A 16,266-nucleotide genomic window follows, 5' to 3' on the forward strand; every position below is an offset into this window, starting at 1 on the left:
CTCCACTCTGTATCCTGCAAACAGATGTTCTTATTGCCTTCTTTCAACAAAGGCCAGAATTAAGTATCGCCTAAGCTGAGAAAACACTCATAGGTGGATTGTACAAACTAGTTAGAAGACTTTAAGGCAATTGCTTGTACTCCATTTAAAAAAAAAAAAAAGTAATTGGATTACAGTACATAGTACACATATTTTTGTGAAGTTTGTTAAAGAAGTTCAAGAGGTATGAATACTTTTGGAAGGTAATGTATCACTCTGTTTACCAGTCAGACAAATGTGATAAAGGCTATTTAAAGTCAAAACAGAAACTAAATCTCACTCTTCCACTCGGCCATCTTGTTTTATGATCACTGTTTACAAGTAAACAGAAACAGCTGAGCTCCGCCGTGCCACCCTTTCCATATCAACACAACTATAACATCACGAAATAGAGGAAAAATCTTGAATCAGTATATTCCATGTCCGTTCAGACAGGAGGCAAAAACACGCTTGCCGTTATTACATCTGCTTTTGTTTTAACACGGACGCTATTTTTGAATGCATTCCAGTTGAGTGATGTAGATGGTCCAATCCATCCTCTGCCTGCGTCTGAACTCCTTATTTAGAGTTACACGAGGTGAAGTACAACATGCTTTTCAATCAGTCTTCTGCTCAACCCAGACGCCCCCGAACAAGCGCTACATGTGCTATAAAAACGATGAAACTTCTGATACTTTGCCTTCTTACTATTATCAGGAGACATATTTTAACAAACAAGACAGAAACCAACCAGAACCATTATTTACAGTCCCTTTGAGGTTACATAAGATCTGATACAGCTGTCAACATGATGGAAATGCACTCCCATGCAAAGGAAATATTTGAACAGAGAGGAATCAACAAGCAAACTTACAGTTCCTGTCGTAAAGAGCCTTCGCCATCTCCAATGAGAAAAGGTCAATTACTTTTTAATACAAGTTAAAGATTATGTTACAGGGAAGGTCAAAACAATTGCTAAATGGAGGAGGTTATGTAATGAAAGTAAAGTCAGCAGTGACTCTACATGAGACTTCATTGGCAGAGGACATCTTTTTGGGAAGAATGTTGAGTGGACAGCAGAGGGATCAACAGCGGGACTTTTCTTCTACGTTTAAAGCTGCACTAAACACCACAGGAAAAGCATGGCTGAGAGGGCAAAAATATTTGGTAATAGAACATATTGCTCTTCATACAAAGAAATAACTTTTTGGAGGGTTGATTTTTTTTACCAAACACATTTTACAAGGTAATCATAGCTCTTAGATGCAAGTAGACAGCTTCTTTTCCAACTTCCGAAACATGTTAGTGTTTCACGATGTGTGTGCGCAGAGCAGAGTAGCGTGGCCTTACCAAACAAATCTGCAAACGGATCTCTCCCGCCAAAGAATTCCCTGAAAACGTCCTCTGGGTTACGGAATGTGAAGCCACTATGGCTGAAGTTATCGTAATGGTTTCCTGTAAAACATTAGAGAAAAAAAAAAAAAAAAAGATTTAACTACATGACAATCTACACACATCACTGCAAATATAACGTGTCAGTGCGTCAACAAGGGAGTAAGATGAAAGAGATACGCCTAATAATCATCTTATTTCGTCATGACGGGTTAAATCTCATCAGTCAAGTCTAGGACACTGAAAGATCCTCAGCCTGTTTGAGCGTTGTCTTACCTCCTCCATTGAGGCCATCTTTTCCATATCGGTCATAATGACTCCTTTTGTTTTCTGGGAGAGAAAGAAAATTTATGTGAGAAAAGATAAACTGAAAATTTAAATATATGACCTGCAAGATTTAATTTTGTATCAACTTCCCCCCGCCCCAATTGTGAATAACTGCTTTTTCTTTGTTAAAAAGGTTAATGTCATGTCAAACTACACAACAAGAAAAATATGAATGGCTTTTATAGCAGTGCAAAAAAAAAAAAGACAAAACGATCTCTCCTTTTGAGGTTAAATCATGATTATATTTTACATTTTCCTACTTAAAATCATCTTCCATAAAGAACATACCCTCAGGTTCAATGAGAATCTAGGAACTGTTTCATCTGTTTGCTCAAATATTTTTAGCTTATATCAAATACTATTTAAATTAAATAAACAATGGTTAGGGATGTTCAATTTGTTCATTTCCCATTTGTTTGTGTAAATGTGAACCCCACGATAGCACCAGGGTGTTGATGCCTTTTGGAAGAAGTGGTTAAATGATTCAAACAAACTCCACAGTGGTTCGTTTGTGGCGTCAATAGGAGCCGACGTCAATCAGAGACCGAGTCAAATGCCTTCTCAAAGCCAGGTTTGCATTGCACTGTGGGTCGAGGCGGTGTAAACAAACAAACAAAGGCAGTGTCAAGCTAAAAAGATAAGACACCATGTTAACTAAGACATCTAGTCTGAAATCATACACAAAGAAATACTAATATTCTAATTAAATTCTCTGTTTTTGCTGTAGGTTGAAATACAGAACCCCCTTCCTGGATTTACATTTGGCTCTAACACACCGGTCACACCTGTCAGACTGCCTGTGTCAAACTAAAAGTAAAAATCATAATAGACTTTCTTGAGAAACACAAACAAACAAAAAAAACAAAACAGATGCATTCCAGAAGTCTGACGCGGTGCAATGAAAAAAAAAAAAAAAAAAAAAAAAGAAAATCACAGGAACTGCTGCTGCAGGCATCTTCTTTCACCACTGTGACATTGATAACCTTAATTCCCTCTGTTCTTCACAACCAACCAGTATACCTCTTCATATTCTGTATAACTCTCTGATTTTACCATATCTATCATATTGTTGTGAAGTGTGGGGAGTTAATTACAAGAGCTCTTTACATCCGGTAACCGTCCTACAGAAACGAGCCATTAGAATCATCCATAATGTCGGTTATTATGAGCATACACACCCGCTCTTCATAATATCTAGAATTCTCAAATTTGAGGAGCTTGTAGAATTTAAAATGGCTCAATTTATGTTCAAAGTATCTAAAAAGTTGTTACCTGAGCACATACAGAGCACGTTTTCTGAAAGCGAAGGGGGGTATAACTTAAGGGGTCACTCAAACTTCAAGATCCGCAATTTTAGAACAAGAAAAAGCTTCTGTATTTCAATTAAAGGTGTAAAGTTATGGAACAAGTTACATGAAGATTTAAAACAAAGCAATAGCTTAACACAATTCAAAAGAAAGTACAAGGAGGTAATTTTCAATAGATACACATATGGGTGACAGAAAGCAATAAGGTGTGTATTGCAGATAACAACTTGGTGTAAGGGCTTAGAAAGACAAACCAGCATAAAATGGGAAAATGTATAGGTAAATATTAGTAACTGTTACTTCTGACTGCCATTTTGATTTTGATTTTTTTAATGACAGTAGGACTCTAAAGTTTCAAGTGTTTAGGGGGTAGGAGTTTATAAGTTCTCACTTCTTCCTACCCCATTTTGAGCATGATATGTTAACTGAAACAAAAAATCTGTATTTTCTCTTCTTTTTTATGCACTTCTTGTTACTGTGCACTATTTTATTTTTATATTTGTATCATGTTCGAATAAAATTTCAAATTTCAAATTTCAAAATTTCAAATTTCAAAGTGCAACCTGTAATTTAAGGAACAATTTGACTGCTGGTTACATTTTTCAAGAGAGGTGCTACTATGCTTTTGAAAAGTTAGCAGCCTCATAACAATTGTAGAGTTGCAACATATAGAATGTTGCCTTGAAAGGGATTTATGAGTCTTTTGTTTCCCTTTTTTACCCTGCAGGGTGTTCATTTAGTCCTTGAGCTCTTCACTCCCTTTTCATTTTGAAGAACAAACTTTTTTTTTTGAAAGTCAAATAACTAAAGACTTAACTGTATTTCCTACAAAACTGAAGAGAGGCTTTCAATAAAAACTTGTTAAAAAAAGACTGGTAGTTCGTTACTAAGCAACTTTAAAACAGATTTGGAAAAAAACACACCAAATCAATATTTTACAAACTGTTGTCTCTCAAACAAAACCACTTAACTTGAATAGTAAAAAGTAGAAAAACACAGAGGGTAGAGTCAACATATCAGGGATAAAAACAGAACATTTGAAGTTAAAATAGACCCATCTTACCATCTGACAGGACTTCATAAGCCTCTGACAGCTCTTTGAACCGTCTCTCTGCCTCTTCCTTGTTGTCTGGGTTCTTATCAGGATGCCATTTCAATGCCAATTTTCTATAACTGTGAAAGGGAAAAGAAACACATGGTTAAAACAACCAACATAGCATATAATACACAAATATGCCAAAAACCCCCCACCAGTAATACAGAGGTGGGACAATCAGCTGCATATGAGATGTACAAATCAATCAGCCAGAGATGAGAATTGGCTACTTTTACATCACTCAGTTTATCCACTGAATGCATCACAACCAAGAATTCCCACCTTGCTTGGTCTACAAACACATCAGCCACCAGCATTTACTTTACACACTTTTTTGCATCATTTAATAATAATAATAAAAAAGATACACATGCTACCCTCACTTTGATACATAGCGTAATTTAATAAGAGTTTAAAACCGATACTTGTATCATAAAACTTGAAACCAAAACTCTTTGTTCTCTTACACATTGTCTTCAAAAAACAAATGAGGTCAGACATTACAGAAAAAGCAAGTCATAAGATTTTACTTCAAAGCAAATAACACACATTTTTATGAGGTAATTAGTTTTTAGACAACTTTGTAAAAGTATTTTATGATAACATCTATATCAAAAATCACAGCATTGACAAATTTTAAAGAAAATTGGACAAGATGGTAGAACTAGTAAATTTTAAACAAGAATTCCTACTGCTGTTAAAATAACAGATTATTACAGTTATATTATGTGTAAGATTATTGCCAGATTAGTTTATATCAACATTTATTTAAAAACGATTGCTTGTTTGACAAGTAGTTTTTTACTCTTTTATCCCTCATTTCATTTTAACACATTTTTTTTATAGAAATCTGCCTTTCCAAACAATCCCAAATTTAGTTTAGAGACAAGTTGGAATCTCTTGCTCTTTAATGAAAAAGGCTTTTCACAAGTAAGAAAACATCTAGGATATTTGCCAGTGTTTCCAGAAGTGGATGTACAAGCAGGTTCACTCAGAGGTCAGACAGAACAATGCTCCAATTAAGTACACACACACATACTCAGAACCCCCCCAAAAAAACAAATGCAGCTTAACCTGTACATGCCTCTACCAGGGAGCTAAAAGTCCATGACAGTACAGTTGGATGAAGACTAAATATGTATAACTTGTTCAGTCTTGTAGGGATTGTCAGGGAAAACCTTCTTCTCCAAAGAATACATTACAGCGCAGACACACGACGTCTAGATTAAAGTGTACAAGGTTGTCTTGATGTGCAGTTTTGGCTTTCATCCTAGTCGATGCTTTACTTTATGGTGGTACATCTGGTATTGAATGCAACTCCGTTCCAGGACGGTTCAAAAAGAAAAAACAAGCTTTAACCACTAAAATAAACTTCTATGTGTTCTGACCTCAATGAGCTACAGGAATGTTGGAAACATAAGGAGGCCAAAATTCCTCCACAACACTGCTAAGATCACACAAAGCACAAAACCTTTCAAATTATGACCTATACAGAGTTCATACAGTCCTTCCGTCTTACTTACTGCTGCTCATTTCAGACTGTACTTAAATAATTATACAACCCGTTAAGAACCATATGATTTCGTTTGTCACATGTGTAAAATAAATCCCTTTGTGGAGAAATACATGTTCACGTTGGGGGCTTGTTTCGAGGCAGTGACCATGACGACGCCAAACCCAAATGGAAAAAGGCAGCTCCCTTCCCCCCCTCCCGAGCTTATTTAACAAAGACAGACTGCCCACTCTGCATTGACCAGCAGAGTGGGCCTTGCAGAGCGGCTTACGCTGCATCAGCCGTTTGTTTCTAAGCAGAAACACAGAAGCCGCCAATAAGACAAGGGACTTAAAAAAACGAACGGGGGTCTGTTGGTGGGGGGGTTCATACTATTCAGGGGATTCACTCCCTTTGGTGAACAGGTTTTGTTGCTCACATCTGTGTTGTAAGCCGTCTTATTATCTTGCTGTCAAAAGCCTGTATGAGTGGTCAGAGGCCAGACCAGGTCATACAAAGCAGACTACTTAATAATTGTGCAACATCCAAATCAGTTCACCAGGGGGAAAAAAGCAGCATGTGAAACTTTATCAGTGCAATCTACATTCCACTGAGGTCAATTGCTCTTAAATACATCATGTAGCAAGGATGAAACAGTTGTTGATTAAAAAAAAAAAGTTTAATCAAAATTTTGTTAGAAATGCCGTTTCAAAATGAAGACTTAATTTCCCTGGCATTCCAATAAGTTAGTTTTTTGTTTTTTAACTGACCCCCAAACACGTCATTTCAGCTGAGTGACCAAATCCTGAATGTCAACAAGAGTGGTGGAGTCATTCTGATGTGGATTCCTTATTCTTAAACAATATTCAAACAATGTCACAATTTTATGTTTTCAAAATATCATGCAAGCTGTGGGCTCTGATTCAATCAGCTCTTCTTCAATAAACACCAAGATGAGTCCAAGATAGTCTGTGGTATAGACTGGACCTGAATTTGTGAGGTATATAAACTATAAAAACTGATGTTAGATATGGTAAAGACACTAAATAAACCAGTACCCAGGCAAGTCTCGTTTTCTCTCTCTCAATATACAGCAGACATTGCTCCATAGTAGACAGGAGCAGCTTTTGTTTTCTCTAACTTTGCACAGAAACATTCAATTACTACTAACGGGGCTTTCTTCCCTCAATAACAGCTTCCACACCAAAGAGTGGTCAGAAGCAGTACCCAATAAAACACAGATAAAGCATGTGCAATTATCAAGAAAATGTCCCATTGCGATAATTTCTCTGTGCACCTCAAGTTCAGCGAATAAACAGTTCTTCCAGAATGTTAATAAAATATCAGTGGCAAATCAGAGATTTTGTGTCATAGAGCAGTATAAAATGTATCGACTCCAGAGATAACTATACCAGTTTTAAGGTTTAAAGCTTTCTGCAAATTAGTGCTGGCTGATCACATCAGTGACTGATCAATTTTCATCAGACAACATATTCCACAGCCAAAAGTTCTACTTTCACAGATTAATTTTCTGCTTTAGAAAAAAATACTCTTGTTTTGTCATTTCCAGCTATGGTGAGATAATCGCTGTGATAAAATTAATAGTGATTATTAAAAAAAGCATTTACAACTTCTTTTAGGTCTTTTTTTTTAAGGCAACTGTCTGGTTGTGACTGCTGTTACAACCCCACAAACAAAACAACAAAAAAGACCTACACTTTGTCAAATTTTTCACAGTAAAGATAAATTTCCATCCTTATTTCTAGCAGATGACTAGGTTTTATTTCTTTCCTTAACATTGTTATGATTCCTCAACTCTACAGACGTTTTTTCCTTATCGGAGCATCTGTTCACATAAAATCTGGGAGGAAAAACAGTTAGTTTGAACTGTACTGGTCACTAAATGACTCAAAACTCCTCATCGTTCCTTTGTGCCAGCTTATCCAAGTACAGGCTGCATTATTTCCTTATTACACACCATAAGAAGATGACAAATTGTAACATCAGCAGAAAGCAAAAAATAAATAATACAAAGCAGCAAACACTCAAGCACTTACGCTTTTTTGATGTCCTCTTGCGATGCATTCCTTTGGACTCCCAATATCTGGTAGTACTCCACCATGGCTCTGTCTGTTTTATTCTGATTTACTTCAGGCTCTTCTGACTGGCCTCTGTGGGAAGAAATATGCTTTGTTAGGAACCAAGAGATTAAATCAAGCTCAACAAAAAGCAAAGAGTGTAGGAATCTGGAGTGTAGGAATCCAGTCAAGTGTGACCTGCAGGATTCCTACACTCCAGATCAGAGAGAAGAAACATATTTTAAAGGATGGAAAAACCCAACGCTGTTGCTCTGTTCTGAACCAACAATGCTGGAAAGATGACAGCTTAGCTACTAATGCAAGCCAAGCAAAATGACACCACTGAAAACATCCTTCAAGCCTGAGGCTGTAAGAGACTATGAAAAATGTTTCCCTTTAATTTTTGAAGTTCGCTGTACAGCCATAAATCAAGGAGTTATGAAACTCCTGAAAAAACAAGCCAAAACAAGTCTGATACAAATCAAGAGACTATTAGATTGAGAGTTTTTACTCAGCGTGAACCAGCATATAAATCTGCTTCCCTTTACAAATCTACATTTAAGCTTCCAACTACAAAACTAGAACAGATTTAACTTTATGCAGCTGCTACAGTTTACATGACAAAGTACTTTCAAGTTCAGTAAAACCTTAACCTAGAAAAAAAACCTAAGTGTGTTTTCCACAGATGTGAGAACCACACACTTAATAGGCAAACCCCAAAACTCGCTTTTGATTATGAAAGATGTCCTCTGAGAAATCTTCAAAAGATAAACAACCCAGAGAGTCGGACATGAGCGCACGGTGTTCTGTTTGTTTGCTATATATAACCTGTGGCCTTTGCCGTTAGATTGTGTTTGGGTTATTTGTGGGGAGCTGGGGGCCGTTTGGCACGTGTTGGTGCCAAACACCGACTCCAGCTTGGAAAACAGTCCAGGCACTGACCTCTGCGTTCTGACTGCTGCAGCGGGGTGCACATTCTGACTGAGCTCTTGCCTTTTGTCAGATAAACTTACCATCTACTGATAAAACATTAATCAGTCAACACTGATCACTTTCACGTCCTAATATAGACCATCTAAATTTAGAGACATGACCCAGAAAGTGATTCTTTTCCTGTAAGACAGACTTGTCCCTTTAAATGCATCTTTTCCCCAGAGAATGTAGCCATTACGGATCCATTAAACCACCATATGCTGAAGTATAATGGAAAACAGTGACTCCAAACTAGCCTATTGTTCTGCACATTGCATATGTTTGCACACTTGGTGATATAAGCCTTGGGTAGCATTACACTCAGATGAACTCCAGCCAAAGTCCTTCAAATTATTCAGATTGCAGAAGTTTTCAACTATAAATATATATTTTTTATATTTCATTTAATAAATACTAGGCATTGCAGACCAAGGAAATTAGATTACTCATGTTAATTTGTTTAGTTATGCTTTGCAAGAATTAACTAAACAGATTTGATCATGACAAGAGTAAGCCTAATAACATAGAAAGAAGCATTTTATGCAGACTGATTCCTTTCAGTCAGATACAAAGCAGATCCATCAACAATGACATTTTCTTTCAGAATTTTTTTTTGTTTCTTCAGAGTCCCAACAATGTCTACTTAGTTTTCTAATCAAGGCCTATACTTGTGAGCAAGGCTAGGAAAACTGGATTAGAATCCATGAATACTAGATTGATCTAATCTGGAAATTTCTAAACCAACCAAGTATTTTTCATTGTGAAGAGTTATGCCTGCTAACACTTTTGTTGCTTAGTGTGCTGACTCAGCTTTCACTTTTTCAGGAAAAAATTAAAAGGAAAAAAGCATTTAAAAAAACAGGAATGGTGGCACAGGGGTTGATGCAGGAACATAAGAGCTAAACACAGAAACACTAACGATCAGGTACTTGAATGCTGTGACAGATGGAAGAAATAAAATGAACAAGTTCCTGTCATTATGGAAGTACGCAAGGATTTAATTTTTGCGAGTTTTTTTTAATGTGGAAAAAAAAGATTCTTTGTTTTGTACATAATGTTTCACATCTGAAACACTTGGTAAAAGCATTTAATGTTAACATTCTGCTGAAGCACAGCCCTTAGTTATATTGAACAACTGTAAATGTGAACCACTAGCTATTGATTTGTTCAACTGTTTTCATTCACTCCATAATTACAAACTTTCTGGGTTAATAAATATGGTTAGAATGAAAAAAAAGGGGAATTCAGATTAATAAAAATTTAAAAATGGCAATTTTGGGGAAAAAAGAAAAACACGAGTCCTCCAGATTTTCTTACAGATAAATCTGACACTGCATAAACACATGGGTTTTATGTGTTTTGTTGTGGAAATTTCTGTTATCAAAGAATGAGAGACTGTTTCAAAAGCTAGAGAAAGATTCATCTTTGATTTTATTTTTATTCGAAGGCAAAAGCATTCAAAGACCCATCCCACTGAACACAGTCAGTATAAGAGCCCCAAACACCACAGATCACATGATTATATAGTCACAGCAAAAAAAGATCACACCCCAAGTTTGAACTTATTTCCATTACCAGGTGGATAGGTGGCCACATCTTTATCCACCGTCATGGAACTGCCCCTCACCTCATTGGAGGAAACAATTTTTAGGTAAGACTTTTTGTTGGAGACCCTACATGTATGGCAGGAAATGAGAGCTGACAAGGATTCCAACTGAAACTTCTAGTTAATTTTTAGCAGTAACTCATAGTTGAAGGCTCAAACAGGAACTTCTAGATTTTCTTTATCAGTAGCAGAATAAAAACTTTCATATATATAATATTATCAACCCAAACTTAGATAGTTAAAATGAAATAAAGCAGTAAAGTTAAGTAAATTAAGAAATTAGACGTTTTTTGAAAATGAGTTAACAATATTACTTTTATAAGTCACTTAAATGCAACAACTTCACATGTTCATGGGATCTGCACCGTGGGACAAAAGTTCACACAAGGAACTCAACAGCATGGTCTGATCTTAATGTTCTTCATTTTATGCACCAAAATGTGAATCAAACACTTCCAGGCTTGTTGAGCAGCAAGAGATTAAAACAACATCTGCTTTGTTCAGCTGAGTTACGATGGTGTGCCACATGAGTTTCCCCTTTCAGGGGTGACATTATGTAACAAGTTACATTAAAACTCTTAAAATAAGATTTGAGTCAGTATTTCAACTTTGCCTTTAAATGAAAACAATGCAAACACCAAAGAATTATTAAAATTACTTTGTAGCATTCTGATTTGTTAGTTCACTGTTATTTTGTTTCAATCGGTGTGTTTCTAAACTCTAAAAGCACAAATGTTAAATAATCAAGATTTTGTTACAAACTCAAATATCTGGAAACACTGAATGTGTCAAGTTAGTTACATAAGTTGTTATTCCTCCCATTTAAGCCATTTCCATGCAACTCTTTATATGTTTTGTTTTTTTTAAGTAATCTGGTTAGTCCTGAAATGCAACATGTGACTGGGAGACATCCAAGTCTATATTACAACCGCTTGTCACTTATTTCCCAATATAAGACTTAATTCCTTATATTGGGAATTAAGTCTTTCCCAATATATATTTATTTTATAGATTCTCAAAAACTAAGTGTATTTTATCCATAACATTGTTTTCTTGATAGAAATGACTGTTCAGGTCTATAAAACATCAATAAAAATGTACATCATTGATCATAGATGAGACTCAACCCTTTGTGTCTACTTTGTGTCCCTATCAGCCATTTACAGATCAACATTATCATCAAAACATCTACATAAAGACCCAAGTTAATTATCTGCAGGTGACTTTCAGGTTTTATCAAGAGACTAAGATATCTGATAAGAGTTGAGCATTTTACCCCCCTCCTCCCCCTTCCCCAAGACATGAAAGTTTTTAATTTAATAATAAGTTTCCAGGATTTCAACCCGAACTCCTAATATTTTTCCGACAACGTGACTGACCTCATAAACAACTAGAAGAGGTTTGTCTGTGCTTGAAAACATCCAGAACACCACAGTAAATGTGACATTAACTAGGCAAGAGCTCCGCACAAAACGACAGGGAACAGGGAAGGTCCAACACAAACCACCGCTGACAGAGAAGAAAACCAGGTGACTGCGAAGAACACCACAATAAAACCCACGCCCTTCACCTGAAATGATCCAGGCAAAGAGAGCTTCAGAAAGCAGTAAAGAGAAACTCCTTTGGGCTGGATTTTGCCGTCAACTTTCACTGTTGCGTCAGGGTATGATCCATGTAGATGAAATTGTTAATATCATCAAGACACTTAATTTGACAAAAAACCATGAGGCACAAAATAAGAATGTTTCAGGCCTTGAGGAGTCATGCAACAACACGTAATACTCAGTAGAGTTTTACCGTCTGTGATAACAAGGAAATTACACACTAAGATACTGTCAAAGTCATTAAAGTGGGACTCGTGAACACTGCATTTCAACTGTAGACTTCATAAGCAGTTTTCTATCCAAATAAAAATAGATCTGAAGAAAAACATAAGTGAGCAGCTATACAATAATTTTTTTTTTAAAGGTAAAAGTTTTCAACATATTTGTGCATTTAAAGTTTTCTGTGATCTATTAATGAAACAATAACTTGCTAAAAACACAAGAAAACAAATTTGCCATAATGTGTTCCAAGAACCCTACTTTATAAGGCCTGGTTCAAAATTACTTTAAAACATTTTAAAATAATTGCTGTGAATGCCATAACATTCCCACCTTCCTCGCCTTTTCTCGGCAGGTTAACATAAATAATACACTTATTTGGATCGGCATTGATACAAGAAAAAACATTGCAAGAAATGGTTCAAAATTAATTCCCCAAATATTAAGGATTGGTATGAAATATTTTTATTATGGAAGGAACAGGAAAACCAGAATAATATTGAAAATACTAGATTAATAAAAATATATTGACAGATTAAATGCTAAAATCAGAGTTGATGAATCACTATCATTTGTTGAAACCTAATCATTCCCCCAGGGACTCTGTCCCCAATAGCAACTATCCTTGTTAACCTATAGTAATTTTAATCACTAAATGTCAAATGGAAAACTACTAAATATGTTCAGGTTTTCTTAGAATTAGCACAAACAGGCCAATCACACGCCTAAACTAGCATGTTAGCACTTAAAATGCGGTCGATCAGATACAGAAACTTCTAGAAAGTCTCTCAGCTTGAAACGCACTTTGCAGTAGAAACTATTAGCGACACACCAATTAAAAATAAACAACTTTACGCAAAACAAAAATAAACGACCTCAAAAGGTAAAGTCATGGTAATTTTAACATTAGACTGTGGACCTTGTCTTGCTAACAATAGCTTTACCCCAAGATTTTAAGACATTATGAGCCAAAACATGAACTTGAGGTTCTCGTAACCTGCGCAATAAACACTACTTATAAACACAGTTTAAACAGTTGCTGATAGTTACTAGCTAACTGTAGAACAGCTAACGCTATTTAGTTAACAGTCGTGGCTAGTAATAGCAATTAGCTTGATTTGCTAAACCGTAGAAGACCCCCCGCTACGATTTCAAAAACCGCCTGTATGGGTGCAGGCGTAAAGTGAAATCGGACATAAAAAGGCGCTAATAACTTAAGTATATTATCAACGACAGCACAGAGGACAACACAGCATCACATTATGACTCTATGCGGCACGCCAGGTTTTAACCGAATTCACAGAGGCCGATCCCAGCCTTAAGCCGTTTAATGTTCCGTAAAAAAAATTAAACAACGTAAATATTACAATACATACCTCTGAAACAAAGATTTTCACCTTTATGCCACCTCTCTGTTATTGCTGTTCAGACTATATTTTTCCTGAGAACAGAAACTGTAGCTGCAGTCGGCGGCAGCTGGTTAATAATGATGGTGGAGTTTTTCTGGCCTTGCCCACTAGCTGCGACTGCTGCTTTCAGGTGCTGTCGGAAATCCAACAATCGGCCTTTTTATGGGTATCCTTTAAAAGCTGTACTTTTGCAGCCGTAAAAATATTCATAATATATCTCGAATCACAAATCTAGAAACAGATACAATTTGCAATAAACCCCAATATAAATAACTGACATGAAAGAAGAAATTATACGACTATTCGAATACAATTTTGATTATGTTGCATTTAATTTCCAATGTTGAGTTCGATTATTGTCTTACCATCGATGAGAATTCATTAGGTTTGTACAACAACAAAAATAAAAAGCATAATTTTATTCTGCAATCTATATTTACGAGGAATATCTAAAGGCAGCACGTCTTTCAGCGGCCACACAAACGCTGCGTCTCCGGTATCACTGACCTGCTATTCACTGTGGAAATTCATTAGACATCTTGCAGTGGAGGTACATTGGGGGTTTAAACCGAATATTTTTAAACGGAGTTACCGACTTAAAACGATATATCGTTAATAAAATTTAGTTTATAGGAAGGAACAGACGCTATCCGGCATGGACGAAGATGGTGTAAATGGTGCGCCATCTATCGACAGATTAAGGAAACAATACTTATGTTATGTATACTGTAATAATGTGAAAGACTGTGGCAGCAGCATTGCTTCGTCTCATGTCTCCAGTCAGGAGTGGACACAAAATCCGCTCGGGAAAATTTGATCAGAACTTTCTTTTCTACTGCATCTTGGTCATGGACTAATTTGCAAAACTAATTAAAATTAATAACTATTTAAAATTGGTTTAACTGAAGAGCATTTTCCTATTCTTAAACACCTTTTTAATTATTTTAACGATGTCTTAATCTTATGCTCCATCCTGGTTTTTATTTATTTTGTATTTACAGCTGTTTTAGGATGCTTTAATTTTCTGTGTCTAATAGTTTACAGTGCACTGGTGTGCCTCTTGGCATGGACAGGTCTCTCGCCCCCAAAAAAGAGATTTTATTTCAAGGGACTTCTAGTAAACTAAAGGTTTAAAAAGGTAAGGGTGTATTTCACAAGCCATAGATTACTAACAATATAAAACATACAATAATGAAAAACAATTAACTAACATAATTTGTGTATCGCTTTTAAACATTTCAATTAAATTTCAATTAAAATTAAAATTCCTGTTTCTCATTAAAAATAAATTTAATCTCCTCTCACCTTCTCTGACTATTGTCACTAGAGGACACTAGCATTAATTGAAATGTCTTGCTGCTGAAATGTGCTATACAAATAAAATTTGATTGATTAAAAAAATCGTCAGACATTCACATTCACAGGATCTATGCTTTTTTTCCACATGGGAAACATTAACTTAAATTTGAGCCACACTGAGTCTAAAGATCAAATCTCTTAAATTGATTTTCAAAAAGAAATTAAAGTCTGTTTTGCAGTTCAATCCAGGGGCAGAACTTGCAAGCTACAGAGAACACAATGAAAATTACACACATCTATTGATTAGACAGTGCATTCTGGACAGTCAGAATGTAGATAAAGTACAAAAGAAATGACAGCAATAGACACTATGTACAGGTTAATATGCTTTATGCTCGCAGTAGCTGTGTCTAAATGATGTAATAAAGATCTTTATGTATTTATCGGACTGCTATCACTGTAGATACATTTCACAAGGAGACAAAAATGGCTTGTAACTGTAAACTTTAAAACAAATTAAATGTAGGATTAACTACTGCTAACAAGGATTATTTTAAAATGAAGACAAGGTTGGTCAACTCCCAGATCATGTCTAGACAGGCAAAATGTCACACGCTGTTAAAACTCGTGAGTTTTGAAATGATGACGTTTACTCAATCTCATCCTTGGAGATGAGAGGGCTTGGAGAAGAAATCGTCTGACACATGGTCTTTTTCTTCTTGTAGCTAAAAAAAAAAAAACCTTGAAATGCTTAAAATGTTTTCAAGTACCAAATCAGCCACCAGATGGCAGTATGTCATAAGCAAAAACAGAATAGCCCAAATACACATTTAGTTTCAGCTAGCAGTTACTTGTAGATATCTACGCTTACAGTTTTCAGGACAAAATGCCCATCTGTTCAAATAGCATTTTCAAATCTTGATGGTCTAAATATATTTTCAGAGTTGATAATCAGGTAATTGTGTAACTTCTTCACGTCAGACTTCTTCAATCTGTTTTGGACTAAAACTTAAACAATGGTGCTTTTCATTTCTAACATGTATTGGCTTTTTATTAGCTTAAATATAGCCATTTTAACCTACTATTTTTATTAGGGCTCATAGTTTTATTCTTTTATGAGACACCTTTCTGTTTTGTTTGTTTTGATTTGGTTATTGTGTAAAGTACTTCACATTACCTTGTGTATCAATGGTGCTTGCCTCATATATATTAAAAAAAACAGATGTTTTCTCTCAAATCAGATCAACAAACATCAGACATCCCTTTAAAAAAAGCATATACTGGAGAAGATTCATAACATCCTGCATTAACATTGTCAGTTGCAATCCATCACAAGGTAATAGACCTAAATAAATCTCACAGTAATTGAGATAAATCCCTCATTTCAACGACAAGTCCAGTTTTTAAGACCCAATTACCACTATGAGTTCTCTGGCCCAGTTGAAGA

The 16,266-nt window shown here is 35.7% G+C and overlaps 1 protein-coding gene across 2 annotated transcripts in view; it reads right to left on the bottom strand.

The window, feature by feature from the left end:
* Window positions 1–13,641, bottom strand: part of dnajb6 (DnaJ heat shock protein family (Hsp40) member B6) — a 28,669-nt gene extending 15,028 nt beyond the window's left edge. For both annotated transcript variants that reach the window (XM_023326070.1, XM_023326071.1), the window contains exons 1-5: window positions 13,488–13,641; window positions 7,690–7,803; window positions 4,108–4,217; window positions 1,687–1,740; window positions 1,369–1,473 (exon numbers count right to left, since the gene is read on the bottom strand). In XM_023326070.1, the coding sequence (XP_023181838.1) occupies window positions 1,369–1,473; window positions 1,687–1,740; window positions 4,108–4,217; window positions 7,690–7,754 (334 nt within the window). In that variant the 5' untranslated portion in view covers window positions 7,755–7,803; window positions 13,488–13,641. The remainder of the gene's footprint in view (window positions 1–1,368; window positions 1,474–1,686; window positions 1,741–4,107; window positions 4,218–7,689; window positions 7,804–13,487) is intronic.
* Window positions 13,642–16,266: the final 2,625 nt, after the last annotated feature.

The sequence above is a fragment of the Xiphophorus maculatus genome, chromosome 21 (genome assembly GCF_002775205.1).
Source record: "Xiphophorus maculatus strain JP 163 A chromosome 21, X_maculatus-5.0-male, whole genome shotgun sequence".
In the NCBI taxonomy this organism is placed as follows: Eukaryota; Metazoa; Chordata; class Actinopteri; order Cyprinodontiformes; family Poeciliidae; genus Xiphophorus; species Xiphophorus maculatus.